The 22,611-nt window shown below is 43.4% G+C and overlaps 1 protein-coding gene across 1 annotated transcript in view; it reads right to left on the reverse strand.

Annotated features, from left to right (window-relative positions):
* ZC3H12B (zinc finger CCCH-type containing 12B) overlaps window positions 1–19,307 on the reverse strand; it is a 280,913-nt gene extending 261,606 nt beyond the window's left edge. Inside the window, exon 1 of the mRNA XM_086918371.1 lies at window positions 19,077–19,307. Coding sequence (XP_086774497.1) covers window positions 19,077–19,307 — 231 coding nt within the window. The remainder of the gene's footprint in view (window positions 1–19,076) is intronic.
* Window positions 19,308–22,611: the final 3,304 nt, after the last annotated feature.

Raw genomic sequence — 22,611 nt, forward strand, 5'->3', positions numbered from 1 at the left:
AGCTAGTACAAAACGCGGCAGCAAGAATGACTGAGAATTCCTGATCGGCAATCAATCACCCCTTATCTGAAGCATATACATCGGCTGCCAATAACCAATCGCATTAAATATAAAGCATTTACTTTTGCTTTTAGGGAATTCTCAGGTGATGGCCATTACTACCTGAAGGAAAGTATATCTTTATATCCAAAGCAGATCTCTCAGGTCGAACAATCTTGAACTTCTGCAGGTCTCAAAGATCTCTGGGGCCAGATCTTTTGCATTTCTGATGTAAAAAATGAACTATCTATTAGTCCCCCGTATGGCTTCTTCCAAGCCCATCTTTAAAAAAATTATTTAAAACCTTTATTTTTGATAAGGCCAGGACCCTACTGTTATCCTACCGCTTAGGCCAGTGTCTCTTGCAGATAGCGCCGGGACGCCACTTATGAAGCAGCTGTGTGGTGTATGAATGCTATTTGATTTGATTGATTCCGCATTTTCCATTTCTATATGTACATGTGCAGCATTATTGGCGTAAATGGTGTTTGAGATTCTCACACTCAATACTTTGGTGTCACTGGTGACATTCTACAGCAAAGAGCAATGTTATCACCACACGCTTCCCAAATGAACCAATCAGAAGTCTAAGTCCCTGCTGTATGGTAATGAGGAACACAAACAATGGAGGGGGAATCAGTTCCTGTTTTCTAGGGCCTCTTATACGTTTAAAATGGTTTATTCCAAGCAGTTACATGTCACTCTCCAAACAGTTACATGTCACTCTCCAAACAAAGAAACATTCACTTTTTATACAGTTTCCCAGGCCCATGAAGAGAAGACAAAATGGGAGGGAACACTGACCTTGTGATGCAGATGACATCATGAACCCAATATCAGAAGTCCAAAACATGAGTGTGCACATATGCAACCTAAGCACAGACCACTTGGGAGAAGTGAACTACTCAAGTTATACAGAAATTAACAGATTTTCAACAATGAGTTCATGCAAAAAGGCCTGCATCCATGGATTGGAAATCGGGTACCACCTACCATCAGCCTCCCCAAACCACAGCGAGGGAGGCAGTCACCACCCTCAGCTGGGAGGTGCACACTGAGAACACCCAAGTCCAGCCCAGCTTTGTCCTCTGCCAAGGGAGTAAAAAAAAAACACTAAAAAAAACATGCGATGCTCGACAGATTGTTTACTGGGGTAAAGCCATGGGATTCTAGCTATCTAAAGGGGAAGGAGTATTGCCCCTAAACCATACAAGGCACACTTGAAGACTGTCACCAGGTGTTCATTACAACTCACATGGAACTGATGCATAAACGCAGTAAGAAGAGATCCGTTTTTTTTTAGGCAGGTTACACATCTATTCATGAGCTTAGAAGCCCACCTATTTACAAGTGCTCTCTCCGATAGTCCAGAATTACATACTTACATGTAGAATGCGTCATTTGGTAGGCACAGATAACACGACGACAATGAAAAACACTGAAAGAAAAGGAGATGTGTAGGACTCCGTATGGACGTAGTTTGAGGAGTAACCATAAAAAACTACGGGAGAAGGCTAACCCTAGGACCGCTTGTACTCCACCGTGCAGAAAGAAGTCCATGGCTGAACAGGCAATCCGTTTATCCGCTTTGTCTTTCAGTGGAATATAACTTATAGTGCCTAGATTGTTGATACTGCTGCTTCTAGATCGCACAGTTAACATAACTAGTGGCACTACGCAGGTAAGAATGTTTCTGCTTTCGTTGTTAATTCTTTCTCGTGTATACTCATTTAATGAAACATGAAAAATTTGTAAAAAAGGACTCTTTCTTGGACAGCCATGAAGAAGAGGCAAGTTTTCACTTATTTTCTCAACTGCAGATCTACAATCTACAAATGGAAACTGGAAGGTAATTGCACAAATTGGAGGCCTACTTCCCCATGCAGTGATATGTTAAAGTTTCACTATGACATGAAAACGTATGTGGGTGAAGCTAATCTGGGGAATTACCATAAAGGAGTTTTGTGGAAGTGGGCAGAGCTCTGGTGGACTGGTATGCAGATCGTGAAAAAATGCATTGCCAAACTGTTCCAGGAACTCCAGAGATGCAAACCCCTTGTGAGAAGACTTCCAACTCAAGCGATGGTTTAAAGCAGACAGTACTTCAGAACCAAGATCAGGGGGACACAGCGGAGGTTTACCAGGTAAAAATGGTAAAGCCACTTTAAGGTTCTATGAAGCCTCCTCACTTGGCCGACAGGTGACTGCATGAAACATCGTAAGGTCACTAAGAAATGCTGGGAAATCAATCTCCAGCAAAGGTCGTTTAAATACCACCTGATCTTCCAACCTCCATCCTCATCAACAAGTTCTTGAACATTCCGCACTTCAGTCTAAATACATGCAGAGAGGACACCCTCCTAATGTGTCCGCGATGAGATGGGAGTCTTGAGGCCTGGGAGTAGTTGAAGCCTATCCTCACTGGGAGAGCTCAGCTAAAAAAGAAACAAGCATTGGCATAGACAATAGGTCTCGCCTTTGGGACCTTATAAGTGTTTAGCCATGCAACAGTTGATGTTGTTGCACAAAGGATATTGTGCTGGATAACTAAACACTTATAAGGTCCCAAAGGCGAGACCTATTGCTATGCCAAGCATCTGGTTTCAAGCAGATGTGTGCAATTTAAGGCAACAATATTAGAAATGGACCATCAGCGGGGTTAGGTGGCATACATGCATGGGCATTAGGATATAAAGACACTGGGATAGGGTCGTGAACACTTTGGACATTACCGTGAGAGCGAGGCACAGAATCAAGCAGATTAAGTCGGACTCCAGGCATGGAGACAGACGTATATTCGAAATCGCCCCAAGCCAGACAAATGAGCAACGAGACAGAAGCACAGTCACTGTACATCAAAAAAGCATAATCAAATGGGACAAGGAGACACTGACCGCTGAAAAAAATGAAATCCAAAACGAGGTTAGCAACACTGACAATCGTATAGAGAAGGGACAAATGACAGTAAACAAAACGCGGGTACAGGGAGAGAGGGTGACCCTTTGTATTGGGTATTTTCCTCTGGAAAGTGAAATTTAACTTAGGGAAAATTACGAGGTATGTGGTAATTACGAATTACCCCAACATTTGTAATTCTGATCCTAGTATAAACAGTAGGTGTTGCAGGGTTTGGAAAGACCGGGTCACACTTAACTGGGGTCAATTAATTTAGGGGCAAACCCTCTATGAGTGACGTGGTTTATTGCACCAGTTGTGTACTAAAACAATATAGGGACTCGGAGAAAACGCTTGCATTCTGAGCAGTAAAAATCTGGTGGTGATATAGTATGAGTAACACGGTGGCTGCACTTTAATTTTCCAAACAGCAGTGCCTATTCAACCTTCCATCCTTCTGAGGCTGGTAAATTGACTATAATTAAATTGGGTGATAGCAACTCCTGTTATGTACAAGGCATAAAAACTACAAATGAGTGTTATAAAATACAATACAACAAGTAACCTGAGACTGGAATGCAGTCTGCCCTCCATCTGGCACACTGCGCGCTGCCGCTGATAATTAAAAACAGATGGCACACAGCCGCGCTGCTGCTCGCTCCCGAGCTCCCTAGGCCAAGGGAGAGAGAAGGCGGGACATGCACCCGCCTTTGGCCAATTGCGCGCTGCCTTTCTTAGAAAGAAGCACGCAAAGGCCAATAGAGGGTGATGAAAATAAAAAGCACATGCACGAGTGTGTGATCCTTATTTAAAGTACTAACTGGAAGCCTTGCAGAGCAGCGCATGCGTGCTGGATCAGGCGAGACCTAAAAAGAAAAATCTGTCCCTTGGTGGACCCTAGCACCGTCTGACTGTGGGGCTCTGCTGGGCACAAATCTTTTTTTTCTCCTTTTCAAGCTTTACATGTCAACACAAGGCAGTGCATTTCTGCATTCACACCTCCACATCCAGCAATATCCTGCCAGACCCTGCTGTCCAAGTGCTGAAGCGAGAACCAGAAAGGCTGCACCTCGAGACTCCAGACTTCAGGAGTGAGCACCACTGGGTGCTGGAGAAGGCAACAGTGGATGGCCAGTCAGAGAAAAATCGAGTTTTGCATTTACTGTTTTACAGTTCATTCATCACATTTTCAAACAGGACCCCTGGAACTACTATAGACTACCCACATATTTTGCACTTTGTGCGCCTTGACCTCAACCAAAGACTAAGGGTGTGAATCTTGTTTGACCCACGTGTTTGAATGGTCTCCCACAGACCGCTAACTTTGTGTAGTTCACACTGATAAAATGTGTATGTACAGTCACCACTGGGAAGTGTCAATCTTATTTTAAAAAGTGCACATTGTCACTGAGTTACTGACTCCTGAGCTCACATCTGCATAAGCGCAGAGCTAGTTTTAAAAAATAGACACAAAGATTCAATGCTGCTCTCTCGCCTGTGATGTTTTCTGATCTTGCCAGTGTGATTTAGCACAGAGGTAAATGTGGTGTGGTGCTAAGCCATAGAAGGACGTTTATAAGATCTGTAAGTCTCTTTATTGACTGTGCGATTACTTAAAATCTTTACAGTATAAAACACACGAACATCCCTCCCCCCCCCCCCCCCGGAATGCCCTTCACCCAATAAAACCCTATGTACAACTTTAAGATAACATGACGAATGTATTCACTACTTTATGTCCTTTAAAACTTCTGTTAAAAAAAAAAAGAAAAAAACATTTCTGTTTGTTCCTTATCTTCCCTCCTTCGAGAATTTAGAGGTTGTGTGGGAGTTCAGCATGGATGTTCTCATCACAATGTCAATTGTCAGTAGTAAAGTTCTTCATAAGTCCCTTGACCAACCCTGCATTGATATCTGGGTCCGGTAATTCCACTTACTTTGCACGCTAAATTAACTATCAGCTAGCATGGTTGGGGTACCAGATGGTACTCCTTGCATAATGTCAGGACCCTTGGGATCTGTGGCTTTTTGGTGGAGCTCAAGTGCCATTCTGACTTGGTGGATGAACGTTTATAAGATCTGCCTGGTGACCGCTCGAATTAACAAAGGTGAAAGTAACACCCAGTTCTCATCGGAAGATAAAAATAGAACTTTAATTTGGACAGCTGTAATCCATACTGCCATGCCTGAGTTTGGCTTGAACAATGGTTTACAGGCTGGATAAAATACACGGACATCACCTACAGGAAGAAGTTGCATAGGAAAGTGGAGAAGATGCAGGCCCGGCTACTTAGGATACAACTCCTAGGTGTAAAAGTCTGAGCTCTATTCCCCGGTCAGTGACACCCCCTCTACCCTAAGGGAGGAATATATTACGCAGTATGTAAAGGCAGCGACATTACCACGCAACAAAGCGAAAAACCTGTGCCCCCTATTTCTGTGGAGGAATTACAGGATGATATGTAAAGCATTAATAACTGCCGGTTTCCTCGCACAGACAGCGTCCCTGCGGCATTCTATAAAGAGTAAGCACGGGTTGTCCCAGTTTGGTTACTCACATATGCTTGAAAGTGGCTAAGGGGGCTGACACCCACCAACACAGAGAGACTTGATCGCTAATGGGTCCCAAGCCTGAGAGGGACCCTTATGACCCTAGATTCTATCACCCACTGCCTAAGATCAACACTTTTAAAATCTTAAGTAAGACTATTGTGGCTCGCCTGATGAACCACTCAGAACAGTCATGACTATGCCCAACAGAAGCTCAACGTGGAACCTAAGGTCAAGTCAAATATCACGTCAAAAATGCTAAAAATGTCCATACATTATTTAGTAGCTGTCTTACATATTGAAAAAGCTTTTGACGTGGTAGTATGCCAGACCTTCTTCCTAGAAGCCTATGATATTGTCCGACAATGAGGAAGTGGATAAGGGTATTACATACTGGCCCGACTGCCAGAGTGAAGCGAGGTACCACAACATCTGAACTGACGATAACCCACGATCATTCAATACATGGAGAACCTAAACAAAGTTGGCCACCAGGTGTCCCACCTATACAAACTCCTCCGTCCCAGCTCTTCAAAGCTTAACATCAAGAACACCAGATACTAGGAAGCCCAACTAGACGCCAATCTCACAGAGCAAGAGTTACACACCCTCTGGGCATCCCCAGCGAAAAACATGATCTCCCCAGTGCTAGCACAGACAAAAATCTGGTTATTGCACCAAACATACTGGACCTCAGCGCGCCTAGCGACATTAGAACTTAAAGAAAACTACCCCTGTTGGAACTGTGACTCAGAAAAGGGAGACCTGGCGCACCTAATATTCCACTGTTCTAAGGTTAGAAAGTTTTGGAACGAAGTCTTCACATTCATAAATAATGCCCTAGACTGTACACTAAAAGAAGAATATGCCACAATTACCACTGCACTCTTAAGAGTGGACACAGCCACACAACAGGACAGAAATCTCCTAACGGCGGCAGCCAAAACAGTGCTCGCCAATTGGAAGCACACGACCAAGGCCACGTTCAAGGGGTGGATGAACTGGGTGATATTCCTCAGAGGAGCCGACGACGCGGCGTTAAGATATGCTCTATGGTAGAACCCAAATAGAGGCATGTGGACTACCCTAGACAACTTCCTTGACATGTACGAACCCCCATGAACAAAGAATTTAGAGCCCACTAACAGTAGGGCACACCCACAAGAAAGATCAGCAAGAGTAGGACGGTGTAAGGTCACAATAGAAAGAATAGAGGAGCACTAGGACGGTCAACCATAATACAAGCGCCAATCCTTGAATGGTCTATGTTATTCGTAGGAACCCCTTGTATGAGAACTACCACAACTACCCATATGTTTTATGTTAAATGTTTACGAGGCAGTGGGGTAATCGAGCATTGACAAGTAATGCTCCGAACCTAAATCCAGCAGCAACTTCAGCCTAGAATCAAGGACGTGAGCCCCATGGAAAATGTCTGCGAACAGTTGATTCATGTTATTTGTCATATATACTCTATTGTGAAAATACCAATACAAATAGTTAAAAAAAATAACTGTTGATGCTGGACCGCATCACTCGTCAGGGTGTTGCTTACCTAGCTTACGTTTGCGATGACCTACATAGAATGACATCATAGAATTAGAATGTAAGATAGCACCCATCTAGTATATTTGTTGGCTGACGATAAACTAGTTTTCCCTAGAGACCCGAAGTGATCAACCCTGTTACTATGACACAAGCTTAAAAATCAGGGTGTTAGGTCTTATGAAACACAGAAAAAAGTCCAGGTTGTTCATGATAGCTGAACTGGCAAGAGAGGAGAGCTGAACAAGGCCTGACCTGGGGTTATCCTAACAAATGGTTAGCCTTAAATATTTTCGATTTAAGGTGGCACACAAGGATCCATTCGCTCTGATTTGTAATATAGGCAGAGTGATCGAAGGATTTTCACAAATTAAAAAAGGTGACGCTACCCAGGTGCATATATGATCTCCAATGGATAATGATTATGGTCCCAAACGGTATTTTCATGAACTAAATGCCTTGTTACTACAATAATTTGGGTCAAACTGCCCTAGAGGAATAAACTAGTTACATTAAAAAGACTATACAAGCAAGGGGGACTCACACTCCTTGACCTGGAGATATGAAATGAAATGAAAATGGGATTTGTAGAGCGCTACAGTTGCCCTGAGGCGTCCAGGCGCTGGGATACAGAAGATGCCCTCATAAGGTAACTAATTATTGAACAGGAAAGTTTTGAGCTGTTTACGGAAACTGGTTAGGTTGGGTTTATTCCGCATCTGCAGAGGGAGGGTGTTCCACAGTTTGGATACATTGTACGAGAATGAGCGTCCTCCTGCTCTGGCTCTAAAGATTCTGGGAATTTTGGCTAATGATGCGGTTGAAGAACGAAGAGTCTTGTTGGGCAGGTATGGAGAAATCAGGGAGCAGTTGATTTCTGGGCCCATTTTCCAGAAAGTCTGGTGGGCAATGCATAGAGCTTTAAACTTCACTCTGTCCCTAACAGGCAGCCAGTGTAAAGTTTTTAAGCCAGTTTTTATTGGGGTCCTCCGTGGGACTCCCAATAGCGCCCGGGCAGCACAGTTTTGAGTGCGCTGAAGTTTTTGTAGGGTGTAGTCTGGTGCTCCAAGATAGAGGGCATTATTAAAGTCCAGACGGGATTGAATAAGGCCCTGTATGATTATTTGTCTGGTCTCAAATGGGGGAAGGATTTTTTTGATCACCCTAAGGAGGCCGAAGCAGGTGGCTGACACCTTGGTGGCCTGTGTGTTAAGGCTCAGCGCTTTATCAAGCCATACTCCCAGGCTTTTGATGTTGTTATCTCTGGGGAGTGGGGCCGTACCCATGCTTGAGGGCCATATCAGCTCCAAGGTGGAAGGGGCCGCCGGGCCCAGGAGCATGAGCTCAGTTTTGTCGTTGTTGAGCTTCAAACATGAGCTCATCATCCAGCTCTTTACATCCTCCAGGCAAGCCGCTAAATCTGGCGGAGACTGGAGGCCGCTCTTCTGTGCAAGGGAGACCACCAGCTGGGTGTCGTCCGCATAGGAGATGATATTGACCCCATGCGGACGAACAATCCCAGCCAGCAGCCTCATGTATGCGTTGAAGAGCGTGGGGCCTAAGGATGAGCCCTGCGGAACTCCGCACCCCAGAGGCCTACTTGATGAAACGGACGTGCCGTCAAAGACCTGGAAGGTTCTGTCCGATAAAAAAGACTCAAACCAAACCAGGGCATCTCCGGACACTCCTAGGTCAGCAAGACGGTTCAACAGGATTTTATGATATAATACTTGGTATCCAGTGACTACCTTATTTAGGTGCCTTGAAATCCAGAGCCATGGTTACCAGGCGGATAGTGGGGAGGGCTGAAATCGGTAACCTGCCTGTATAGAGGAGGTAGGTTTCTGCTATTCAAGAAAGTACGTCCATTGCTAAAGTACAGCAGTGGCATTCCTTCAAAACAAACATATGGCATGTGTGCAGCTAAATTAACTTTGCCAGAGTTCCAGCAGCAGCCATTAATCTGCAAAACTCTGGGGGGAAATTGTTAATCTGACAAAGAGTAACCAAGCAATATCATTTCTCTGTAGAGCTTTAGGAGATGATGCTCCATGGACACAGGGGGGGGTGTCTGGCCAAGTGGGGTCATAACTGAGCTAGACCCATGACTGGCCATGAGGGCCCAGGGGTAAGCATCAAGTTATGCCTGAGTCAAACTGATTCAACCCCACACAGGGTTTATAGAGCACTCTAGATCAGCGGTTCCCAAACTGTGGTCCGCGGACACCCAGGGATGCATCATCAGCTGTTCTAAAAGCATTGCAAATTTTCTTGTATAACCAGCAGTTTTCGGGCAACAATAAAAGTGCCAAGATAACTCCGGTGAATAATGTACCTGCTGGAGAGAGATGGCAGTTTTGTCTAGTAGCAGCTTTGACTAGTCTGTGGTAGCACAGATGGTTAATATGCCTTGCTGCGAAGATAGTGGACCATGCATTTTAAAGAACAGTATTTTATGTGCATAGCTTAGTGGGTTACTGCTTTTGTCTCAGAGACTCTTTTGTTACTGTGCAGTTCATAAGTTACAATCATAATATAGCACAGTGAGCTTTGAACTGCCATCAAAAACCTGCATGCAAACATGCATGGTATAAGTTAGTAAGATATGTTTGTTCCCAGTCTTTCAATATCGTGATACTGCTAAAAAAAGGTTTGTTTGTGTAGAAATACATTTTTATTATTAAAGTCAGCACTAACCACTGTGTTATGCTCTGAATGCTGAGTTTGTGCTTCTCCAGACCAATCACTCATAGAAAATGCCTACCAGTGTCGAGCACATGTGAATCCGGGAAACAGCCTTTACAACGAGGTTTTACCTTGCTGTGCCTTTACCACGCATTTTTTAGCACGTATATTTTTACCACAAATATGCATTTACAATGCATGCCAATACCACACATTTAAGGTAAGTTGGGGAGTGAAGGGGTTTCCCCGCACAAATATGTTGTTTTTAAATCTAAAACCATTGCTTGGTATTGGCATGCATTGTAAATGCATATTCGCTGTAAAATATGCGTGCTAAAAAATGTGCAGCAAAGGCATATGATGTATTTACCTGCGTTGTACCATCATACAACTGTGAATCCTACACCTTGTAGACCCCTTTGCCTTATGTACTATTTTCTATACACTGATTTACATATGATTTGTTGTGTCTGTATGAGTGTGATGTAAAGTGCTCCGACACCCTACACTGGTATAAGAGGAGCTATAAAACCAATGAAATACATGTGACAGAGGGACTATGTAAAGATGAAAGGCACTGTTAGAGGGTGATAGTGAGGGAGTCATGTAAGATTGTCGTATCCTGGAGCACAATAATGTCATCATTTACTATGCTTTAAAAGCCAATACAATTAAATATATAATGACAAATGAGTTGTAGAATGCATAATTATTTCCAAAATTTTCTTGAGGGGGTTGGGGGTAGAACGCTCCAAAGCCCCCGTTGGCATATTTTTTCAATATAAAATACCAACATCTATAATGTGTACTTGTAATGTTTGAAATTTGAATTGTACAAATTGTTTGGGGGTCCCCAGCTTCCAGTGATGACTCAGTGGGGCTCCTCAGGAGTCAAGAGGTTGGGAACCATTGCTCTAGTTGATTCCCATGAGGCGTGTCCCATGCGGCTGTGTCCCCCAGGTGCAAAGGGGAAGATGCAGATTTCATATGTCATCACGTGGGGCCCATTTATTAAGACTTACTGAGAAGAGGTGGTGCAGATAATGTAAGTGGTGAACGACAGACTGGTTGAGCCAAGGGTTGATCTTTGCATGCTGGGATTGTGTAAATCAAAGAGGAGCGAAACGAAAAGCAAGTTTCTGTTGCTATGCTAATTACTAGTCAGACTTCAATTTGCTGTCCTGGTTACAGACTGGGAAACAGATGGTGTAATGATGTCCTTGAATGGGTAGCAGTAGACGAGCTACAGGCGGTGAAGGTGAGTACTGACTCAAAGACAAAGGAAGACATTGCTATGTGGGGTTATTGTATTAGCTCGATAATGCCGAACCAGATGATTTACAAAATAGATGAAGGAAAATAAGACAAACATATGACTTATTGTCATATGTTTGTCTTAAGAATTTTAGAGGCTGAATAGGATGGACATTCATATTTATACACGGTTATCTGACTTACTTATGTGCTTTTTTTTTGCTTGAAAATTCGGGGGGAGGGGGCAAATTCATCAGCTGTCCACATTCTGTTTATGGATGACGTACGTTGCTTATGTTATGGAAATAATACAAATTAATTCAAAATCCTTATCAAAAATAGGCCATCGATCTGCAATTGACCCCTCCGCGAATCCTTTGTCATCAGAAGGACCAGAGAAGTCATGGCCTTCCCAGGAAAGAGCATGTATGATTTCCTCTGTTTTTATTTATCAATCCGATAATAAAGACCAGCATAGCTTGTGCTCCAAAGCAAATTCCCCTGCTATCTGGAAATTCAAGCGAAGTAGCCTGTGGAATTTAGGGCACCACTGGAAACCAACCATCCTAATGTCTGCAGAGGTAATTTTATAACCACGGGAGGCGAAGGTTAGTTTAAAAACTGTTTAAGATTATTGCGGACATGTCACCAATATGAACAGATTTCATTAAAAAAAAATATTGCATAACTAGGGCCATAACTTCGAAGAAGTTCCGATTTCGGAGACTTTCTTCATTTCTGAAGCAGGAAGATGAGAACAGTTTTGCTATGCTATGCCAGTGCGCCAGCTGCAGTGAGCTTGAAGTCTAAAACGGGAGAGACCCTCGCCATGAGACCACCTGTCTGCTGTCCAGCCTACCTGCAGTTGGAACTTCCAAGTGCGTGGAAGCCACGGTGGCCTGGGAGCGGTGGACACCGAATTACATTATGAGAGACATTTTGTCTTCAAGCCCCACGTCTGATTGCACAAATCATGGTATGCACAAATTAAATAATCTATGGATTTTCCAACTTTTGTTCTTCTGGGATGGCCTTACTGGTCTCCAGCACCAACCCTATAAACCTTCCAATAGCTTGTTTCTGCCAGTGCTATCCGGGTGTTGGAGCCCACTTGGTATTCGTTTACCAGACTCAACTGCCGAGTGCGGATCCGCCACTCAATCTATGAGCTACCAGGTTCAAGTAGGAGGGAGAGTTGAAGAACAATATATGAAAGTCTGCGTGGAAATGTTCCTGTCTCACTTATTTTGCAATATAATCAGTTGTTTATTATAATGCCAAGCAGTGTCTATTGGAAATAAGTTAGTTCGCCACTTCTGTATTCTTTTAAAAAGGTATATTGTTTTATTGAACTTTAAAACTTTAATGTGCAACAGATTACAGTATATTTGGGGAAATTATATCGGTGTCATTATGGAAAATTATACTGGGTTGCAATTAAATACACATGGTTTTAAAATGGGTTATGTAATATTTCATATGCAATGTATAGATCTGTATTTATTGTGAATTATCAACTGGAAATGAGTTTCATACACAGAAATTCAGAATGAACTTGGGCACACTATAGGATAAAAGACACGAGCTGGAGTAAATTCTTCAAACATTACAGAAACGAATGAAACTGAATCTCTGCAGGTGATAGTACGCAGAGAGTACTCCTTGGCTTACAAAGTGGTAGGCTTGTAGCGATACTCTCACTAAATGACAAAAAAGGTTTTCGACTGGCATGAGTGGTCAACTTTTTTCTGATTAGGATGAGTCGTAGGCAAAAAAAGAAAACTGTAAAATGTTCAAAGTAAACTGTGCAAACTGCACGTTTAATATTTTGACTAATGGGGGTAGGTGTTCTCAATGAGGTTTATGGGCACAAGCAAGTAACAAGAGTGGCCATTAAATCACCTGCTGTCCTTGGATGACACAGGCTTCATGGTCAATATGTATGTCGTTTTTTTTTATGTTTTGGTATTTCCAAAGTACAAACTTAGCTGGCTAGCGACAGAGCTCGATACAGGGGACAAGCCCCAGTGAGGGTGTATAGAGGGATGAGGGCAGAGTGAGAAAAAGCGGTGACAAGTCATCCTACCAGAGGGAGTGTTTGTTAGATAAGCTGAAATGCCTGGTATTTAACTCTTCCCTGACCAAGAAGCATGTTAAAATGGGGATCTGGTTGGTATCTAGGTGCCATTGGAACGAAAAATTCAAAGTCACTGCAAAAGGCTACCTTCGTAGAGCTATTTAGAGATCTTGGGGCTGGCTTAAAGAACTGGAGACATGTTCATCTTGTGGCTATGAAGAACAGAGGTGGTAAAAATAAGTACCGCCTTTAGACTAACACGTTATTTAGAGACACTTATAATCATGATCCAAAGGAGGTTTTACTTAACTTTCCAAAGAGCGCCTTCCAGTTTCTTTCTGGAGGGCATAAAGCCGGGATTCCCAATAAATGTTTAATGCTTCCTCAGAACAAAGGATGGCTGGCCTGCTAGGCTACCCACCTAATATGCACTGAAGGGCAGATAGACTTAGCTTCCAAGGAACTTTGAAAGCAGTAGCTCAGTGTCCACTTAACACTGTGGATACCTAGAATGCATAGGCTAACCTCTTTTTAGTGAATCCCAGGCACTGGGATGAAGATGGACACATATACTTAAAGTCAGGTCAGGTAGGGGTTAACAGCATTCCTGACCCATTTTACTACTCTACATTATAATTCTTAATTTACATCAGCTTATGAAGGGAGAAATGTTGACTAAGAGCAGGCCTTTAAGTTACCAGGTCTCCTCAGGTTTCAGACCCAGTAGTAATTAAAATTGGAATTGAAACAAGTCCCTATATGCATATCCTTAACAGAGCTGGAAAATAACACTGATCGATTTCTGAACAATTATGTAAAAATCGTTTTAGGTAATCCATGTCATCGATTTGATTTTGATTTTATATTTGTTAGGCGCATGAATCATCCCCAATGGGATCGCTCAGCGCCAGAGCAGTCCGAAGCAGATTATAATTCCATACAAAGATTAAAGATCAAACAATAAAGTTTTGAAGAGTTTCTTAAAAGGATTAGGTGTGGGCAGGAGTGAAGGAACAAAGGTAGCTGGTTCCAGTGTTAGGGGGGCAAAAATGAAAAAGACCTTCCAACAAACCTAGTTCCATGAATACGTTTCGGGCAGAGTAGTAGAAGCTTGCTGGATCGGAGCAGACGTGTCGGGATATAAGGCTACAATATATTTTGGAGAGAACATGGTCCCTTCCCATGTAATGATTTAAAAACCAGGCACAGACGTTTTAGATGATGTGATTTAGTTGCGGTTTGGATTTCACGTTTTACTTAATTTTAAATTCCCTAAGAATTGTATTCATTTACAAAAATTGTTGCGTTTCTATATTTTTTTCCTGTAGCATATTCCTCCAATATAGTGGTTCTTAACCTTTTGAATTCTGCGGACGCCACTTAATCATTACTGGGAACCCAAGGACCCCACTGAATCATTATTGAGAACTGAGGACCACCACTAAAGCATTACTGGAAGCCAGAAACCCTGGCATAAACCATTTCGACGATTTGAAACGCAAAACAACACCCCAAAAATACCAAAACAAGCAGTCATCAAGCAAATACATAACGGATTAAATATGTAATTTAATTTCATAAACAAATTTTTAAAAACTGAGGTTTCATTTCTATGGGAAGTTTGGAGTTTTCTAAATTCAAATTGAGCCATTGTTTGTCCATACTATATTCTGTTTAATGCCTTTTCACTACTCCCACGAATCTAAGGATAGTAACTCAATTTTTAGGCTCCAATTTCAGATTTCTTCACGTTTACAGAATAGTTGTCACAAACCTAATCCAGCTGCAATTGCGATTCTGTGCAACTTTGTGGGAAAGAGGAACTCAAGTGTCAAAAGTGTGAAAATAATTGACAAAACGAAATAAAAGAAAATACAGTTCTCAGGTGAGTGGGTGCACTGTGTGTTTTGGTCAGGAGGTGAAGTGAAGGAACGAGAGGAACAGCATTCAGGAGGGAGTAAAAAAATGGTGTTGAAGAGGAAAGAGATGAAGTGTTACATCTCTTATGGAGGGGACACGTGTAACATAGAAGGAACTTAACAGAAATGATTGACAGAGTCTGAAGACCACTACTCCTTCCACAGACCCCCGTAATGTTTAATTCACAGTCTCAACAAATTTCAGAATTGAAACATTTTCAAGATTGTTTACAAAAAAATCATTGGTTTTACTCATGCGTCTTAAACAGCTAACAACTATTGACAATGTCAATAGCCTTGGCTGGATTTAGGTGTCTGGCAGTTGTTCTGTTATATATCAGAATGCAATAAACAAAGCTTAGGGAGAAACCAAAATACCAGTCAGAAGGCACGCTGTGGGATTCACAGAAATTTAGTTAAAGTGTATAAGCCACAACCCTAATGAAACAGGCCACATCCCTTTTACAGTCACCTCACTTTTTGCATCTCACTTAATGGTCTGAGAGATACAACTTTTGTCTCCTGAGGCCCAAAGTTTCAACATAGGTGTTAAGATACAGGTCACGAGAGACCTATTCCCGCCAAGACATTAATCCAACATTCACCATGCATGACTGGGGAGATCTCTAGTATATACAGAATAAGAACTACTATACAAACCCCGTAGCCTATGCCTCACCTATCGAGATGAGAAACATTGCTGAAAATAAAATAAATTGAGGAGGAACATAGTAGAATCCAACAATGTATGCACAACATAAATAATTTACAGATGGTACCATGCACTGGTCTGGTTCAAAATTATGGGTTCCAATAGGCCTGTTCAACTTTAAATGGGGTATGGTTTTCCATAAGATATGCTTCATATATGATGATGTCCAAAGCTTAAAGGCTTTGGGGGGGTGGCCGGTTTTATACTCTATGAATAAATAGGATCAAGGATATCCCGAAGGATCCTTCCTATATGATATTATGAAGTCGAGAGTGACAGGTCCCCCCCGGTGTCTGTTGTTGAATAACTCTGATAGCAGCCACATGGCTATCACCCAATTCAGCCAACAGATTTTTTCTTTTTTTGCAGTATTTTTTATATAGTACGAGCTTGACCCGAAGGTATTAGAGCACTTTACATGAGCACCAGTAACATTGCACAAGGACAAGTTATTTTTTTTAGGCACAGGGAGATTACGCGATTTACACAGAGAATCACATGATAATGAGCCAATGCAGACTCACATATGGTTCCCCAGTTCCAAAGTCAGCAGCTCTGGTCGTTATGCCACATCCTCCCTACATAACGGCTATGACTAACCAGGGTCGAAGACACTTTAGCAAAGAAGTTCAACACTTATGCCCTGCATGGCAAGGTAAAAACAAACTATTTCATAAGGGATATGCATCTGCAAGGACAATGACTATTAAAGTGTAGAACAGGGGTTGGAATGCACTAATCGTCGTCAGATACTTTGGTAAGAAAGATGGAAGTGCTTCCGGTGGGGATACAGGGTAGACCTGTACTCATAAATTGTTTATGGATCTTTTGAGATAGCGGATATTCTTAACACAATGACCAATGAAAACGGACCATCTGAGATAGTGTTCCTTAGATATGCTGAACTGTCAGGTCCTTACCCCTACAGTGACCGAGGATTATGTTGAAATGGGAATTTGGTGACTATCAAGTATCTAGGTGTCCGAATAACATGTACCACACCATGTGCCCACTGTGCAAGCAACACCTGTACAACTTTCAGTCCTGTAAATAGGGTCCTGTGAGGTACCTTCAGCTTGAAATAGACAGAAGTTAGATACAAAAGTGCTTAACATTTCTGAGTAGATGTTCACCACTTCAATAATAAAAAATGATGAACACAGAAAGAGGAGAATAGACAGAAGTTATATGGATGGGTATTAAATATGTCCGAGTGGTTGTTTGCAAATGTAATAATAAGAAGTGTTCAACACAGGAAGAGAAGCATGTAAATGATACAACCACCTGTGCAGTAGTGAGGCTTTGGACCAAAAACCTACATGTTTTCCAAACACTTAAATGACGTTTCCAATGAAGGTCTCCCCAGAAATTATGCACGGTTTTGAGAAGTGTGAAGGTTGGTGTTTATTACCCCAATTTCAATTATGTGGTCATGGAAGAGGTGCAAGAAAAGTAATATGGTAACTGACTGTGCTAAACCAATCTCATTGGCTACAATTTCTTTTACAGAATTGCATAAATTAAAAAAAATAGTTTTTCAAGTTTTTATATAACTATAAGGTAGCCAGGTGTTTGGGAGAGACGGAGTAAGATACAGCATCGATTAATTGTAATTTGTTCTACTTTAACAGTTCAGAACTTGTGTTTTACCTGTATAGAAGGATACCAGACATGCATAATTCAAATACAGGTGAACTATGTAACAGGGGAAAGCCCAACGAGCACAATCTGTCAATTCAGAATTAAAGTAATGCATTAATACATGACCTTTCGTTGCCCAGTACAAAAACAACTTACATTTCAACATGAGGGGGACGGAGTGATATAGTTGCAGAACGGTAAACAAACGTAAGTGTTAGCAAGATAAAACATCACAGGCCCATGAGAAGAATAAGTGCTGGACCTACGATAGGTATCATAAAACTCAGATGTGTTCATGGAGGATAAAGAAAAGAATGACACAAATTAAGGACACAAAACATGGCACAAATGAAAAGCAAAGGCACAGCTCGAACAAGATATTTGTGAGAGGAGAGGACAATAAATAATTGTGATGAACAAGATCTCAATCTGGATACAGGCTTTTAGATCGTGTGAATGAGAAATTGTACTCTGCATGCAATCAATCATTTATCTAAAATGTGTGAAGGGGCAGAAAGCATGGGTTGAGCTAAACCATGTATAACAGGGCAGGAGTGTGGAATCTGTTACTTTGAAAACCGAATTTTGGATTTCTGAAAGGCGCAGTTTGTTCAGGAGACTGAAATGATTTTAGAGGGGTTTAGAGAGACCACTGACCATGGACATGTTCAGGGCCCGCCCCTTCAGCTACTTAGAGCCAGCAGCGCATTATGAATTTGATTAAGAGATTCTGGATATTATTCCTAAGAACAGAGATAGTGAAAGGTAATGCATTTTGGAAAGGTAGAAACTGAGAGGTGATAATAAAATTGAGAAATATAGAATAAGATATAGGGGAATGAGTGAGATTGATGAAGGTGTCATACGGGTGACTAGAACCTACATAAGAATGGTGGACCTAGGCAAATGTAAAGAAGTGAAGTAATGAGGGAAGTTTGGATACAGCGAACATGGCCAACTAAAGTAAATTGGGTAGGACTTCAGAACCGTGATCTTGGATAATCGGTACTTAGTAAATACAAATTAATGATATGAAGAGGAACTGGGGATATAGAAGAGAAAGTAGTGAGATAGGGAACGTGTGAGTTCAGCATACATGGAGGAAAGGCACCCTGTAGAATGGAAATACAGATAAATGTGTGAGCTATATTGCCGTGGGGGCTTGTAGAGGGATAGGGGTACACAACAGCAGAGTGATGGAAGAGGACGTGGGGAATAACACGAGAGGAGAGACTGGAATTAGATTATGTGGGAAGTGGGACAAGGGATTTTAGGGAAAGGACATACAAGAATAGGGGAATGTTTCTGTAGAAATATTTGTAGGGCACAAGAAAGAAAGGGTATGTGAGAACAAAAAATTACGAAATGGTAAGAGGTATGGGATGTACAGATAATGGGGACATAAGGAAATGGAGAATAAGTTAAAGGAAAGAAAAATACATGGTGAAGAAAATATAGCGGTATGGGATAGAGCAATGTGAGATATAAGACAATGAAGGTTTTCAAGGACATGGTGGCATATAATAAGGAAATGGTGGAGGAAGATATGGGTGGGGGAAATAAAGGACAGAAAGAAATGGAACTGAAGGAGAGAGAGAATACGTATGATTCGTGTAAACCCCAGACGCAGCAGCTGGTGGCTGTCACGATTCAGTCAGGAGCCAGTGAGGGGCTGTGGGGGCCCGGGCACCTGTGTGCTTTATTCCTCAGGCCCAGGGCCCCGCTGCGCTGCGGCCGCCGGGGGTCGGGGTCCACTCACCTGGGCTCTCTCGCAGTCCTGCCGGTCGCCATGCTCCAGCACCGCCCAGCAGCAGCATCCCCCGCCCTGCTCCGGAGGCCCCGCGCCGCCACCGCCACCGCCCCCGGCCGGCGGCTCCTGGGCCCGGCGCAGCAGCAGCCGGACCCGCACGCGGAAGAGGCGCTGGACGTGCGGCAGGGCGCGCTGCAGCAGGGGGCCCGCGCTGGCCGGCACCGCCAGCTCCAACACCATCAGCGGGAGGGGGCAGGAGGAGGCGCCCGGCCGCGGAGCACCTCCCGGGAGCCGCCGGAGGAGGCCGGGGCCGCGCACCGCCGCTCCGAGCCTGCTGCCGGCCTCATGAAGCCGCCGCAGCGCCGCCGGGCCGCAGCATCCTCGGCGCAGCCCTCACCGCCGCCGCCGCCAGCTCCGCCGTCTCCTAGCAACGGCTGCTGCGGCCTAGTGCGGCCCGGGCCTGCTGCCCCCTGCCGCCCGCGCCGGGCAGCGCAGCCTGCGGGGGACGCGTGAGGCGGGGGAGGCGCTGCAGTCACCTGTACAGGCAAATACACCGGGGGGTGACGGTGACCCGCACTGAAACCACGCTGCAGTGCGGTGTGACGAGGACCAGCGCTGCAGGCCGATACAGGCGCTGGGCATGGAGGCTTTGATGCACAGGCGCTGTGCAGGGTGACACTAACATACTGCAAGGTGACACAGGTGCTGTGCATGCAGGCTCTGACGCACAGGCAGTGTGCAGGGTGACACTAACACACTGCAAGGTGACACGGTGCTGTGCATGCAGGCTTTGATGCACAGATGCTGTGCAGGGTGACACTAACACACTGCAAGGTGACAGGTGCTGACTGTGCATGGAGGCTCTGACGCACAGGCGCTGTGCAGGGTGACACTAACACACTGCAAGGTGACACAGGAGCCCACACATACTCTAGGTCCCACGTAGACATGGCCCAGAGCAACACAACCACTGTGCATGGAACCACTGACACATAGGCAGTGGCAGTGTGCAGCGTGACCCTGGCACACAGACACTTAAGGATGCCACTGAGACAGGGTGCAGGCAAACACGTGCACACAACAGGCACTGCGTGAGGTAAGATTAAGGCAAATGCTCTTTACAGGGCTACACGACACACTGGCACTGTGCAGGGTGGCACTAACACTGAATAGACGCTGCATTGTGGCACTGCACACACATACGCTAGGATGCCACACAGACATGATGCAGAGCAGTACGTGCACACAAGAGACACCTATGCAGGACAGACAGGCGCCCAGTAGGGTGACACTAACACACACTGCAGATACTCTGTAGTGTGACACACACAGACACTGCTGGGCCAGATAGTCACACAGCACACTAAATTCTCTGTATTGTGACACTCTCCAGAGTATCGCTTAGGCAGTTTGCTGGGTGACACATACACACAGGCATTGTGCAGGATGACACTAACATGCAACACACCACCCCCAGTGTGACACTGATACACCAACACTTTCTGAGTGTCACATAGAGAAACTGCAGGATTGCACTGAAACATAGACTCCACGGGGTGACACTTATACAGACTCTGCCAGATGACTCGTATGTACTCATATTCATTACAACCCCCTAAAATTTAAAAGAAATGTTTATTGTTGCATTTGAAAAGGCGGGATATCTATTCTAGAATCTGAATAGCATTTTCTAGAATCCCGTCACAGGTCGACTAGACCTTTTTACCTGTCATAGAGTGTAGAAGGCAATCTTATCCAAACAGTGTAATATCAACTTGAACGATCCCCATTGCTTACCCCAAAGAACCACTGACATAAGATCGAGTTTAAAGATTTATTATAAAGCCAAAAACAGTTGTGTATATAAACACCTCAGCAAAAGATTCAGAAGATAAACAGGCACGAATACAAACATGATTCTACGGAAAAGTCTCAGTCGACTAAGAAACAATACAAGTATTAATTCCAAAATCATCAGACTAACAAGAATTGCTATAACTTGGGTTTTGGTAGGCATCTAAAAAGAAAGGATAAATTCCAGATTAATCTGTCCCTACACTATACTAAGTGACATTCCTACTTAACAAAGTTCCCTCCTATCAAAGGTGTCAGCCGTGGTGACTTCCAAAGAAGCACACTCACTTTGTTCGGACTTAGCCTAAGAACCCATCTCGCATAGCAAAGCTCTCTGCCTGACCCACATCTTTCTTCGCCCTCATGCGCATCTCCTCTGCCCTCCTTCGGGGTGCTGTCCCTAATACAAAACCCCACAATATGGACGACACGCCCTAAGATACGCCCCTCTCAAAGGTATTAACTTTCAGTAATTTCCATTACGACATCTTCATCCTTGTTCGTTGAAAAACGTCCTTAGGTCCCAGAGCCTTCTTCTCTTGAAGTTGCTTCCCTAAATTCCGCAGCCACTCCTCCATGTCTGGGACTACCATCCTAATGCTCATACACAATGGGCCCTTTTTCTACAATCTCTAGTTAACCTTGCACCTGCAAAAGAACGCACATAAATCGGCTCACAGTTCCATGCTACTTGCAAATAATTTTCTAAAGCAACCTTCTAGAAAAGACATTTCCATGATTTAATGTCAAATGAAACATTCTCAATCCGGCCTACACAATCTTTTTCCCCACCTGGGCCTCTGCACGTTTCTGGGTATCACATCCTAACATGAGCAAAACATTTTCGTTCATTAGGCCTTCATCATTATAGAAAAATACACTTGCTAAACACATTTTCTAACTTAATCACTTCTATCTCGTTATATGAATACAATAATGAATCTCTAATCAAGCATCTTAATACATTAATGAATTGAGTAAATACTTCACTACAAACAATATTTCTAGATTAACTTGGCATTAGTATTTTTAAAACTTTTTACGTTACTCTATGTAACTTCTGGCACATTATTTCATATCTCTACATCACATTTAAACATGATTATAGTCCTTTATATATGTGGGTGCTGATTATTCATGAATATGGTGCACCCCTACAATTTCTAACTCAGTTTTGCGCTCTCTCAGTCCCCCCTTTGATGACCTGTGTCATCACCACCAACCCAACATTACTCAGGGTAGGGACCGAGCTACACAGAACTTGTCACAAGTTTCCCTCGCTTGAGCATCTCCTATGCCCTTAGACTTCGATATTGATTGTCTTGCAAGTTCTCCATTCTCTGCTCTTGTACTCTCATCGACCTTGTCAGCCTATTTGACCTATACCATTTATACAGTCTCAGCAAACCCCATAATCCGATCACACATGCCACTATGATGATAAGGGGTTTCAGTATGTATCCAAGGAAACTCCTTCCAAGGCTTGCAAACCAGTTCCCGACATTTCCAAATCCCTTGCCGACTGTTTCCCATGCATTCTCTTGCGTCAGATCCTCAATTTCGTAATGAATTGCAGTAATGTTACGTATATATTTCCTCAAATCCTTGGAATTATCTGGAATATACGTGCAACATTCCTGAACCTTTAAAAGTTTACAGACTCCGCCCTCTTTCGCCAGAAGGACGTCTA

This window comes from Lissotriton vulgaris, chromosome 4_1 (assembly GCF_964263255.1).
Source record: "Lissotriton vulgaris chromosome 4_1, aLisVul1.2, whole genome shotgun sequence".
Classification (NCBI taxonomy): domain Eukaryota; kingdom Metazoa; phylum Chordata; class Amphibia; order Caudata; family Salamandridae; genus Lissotriton; species Lissotriton vulgaris.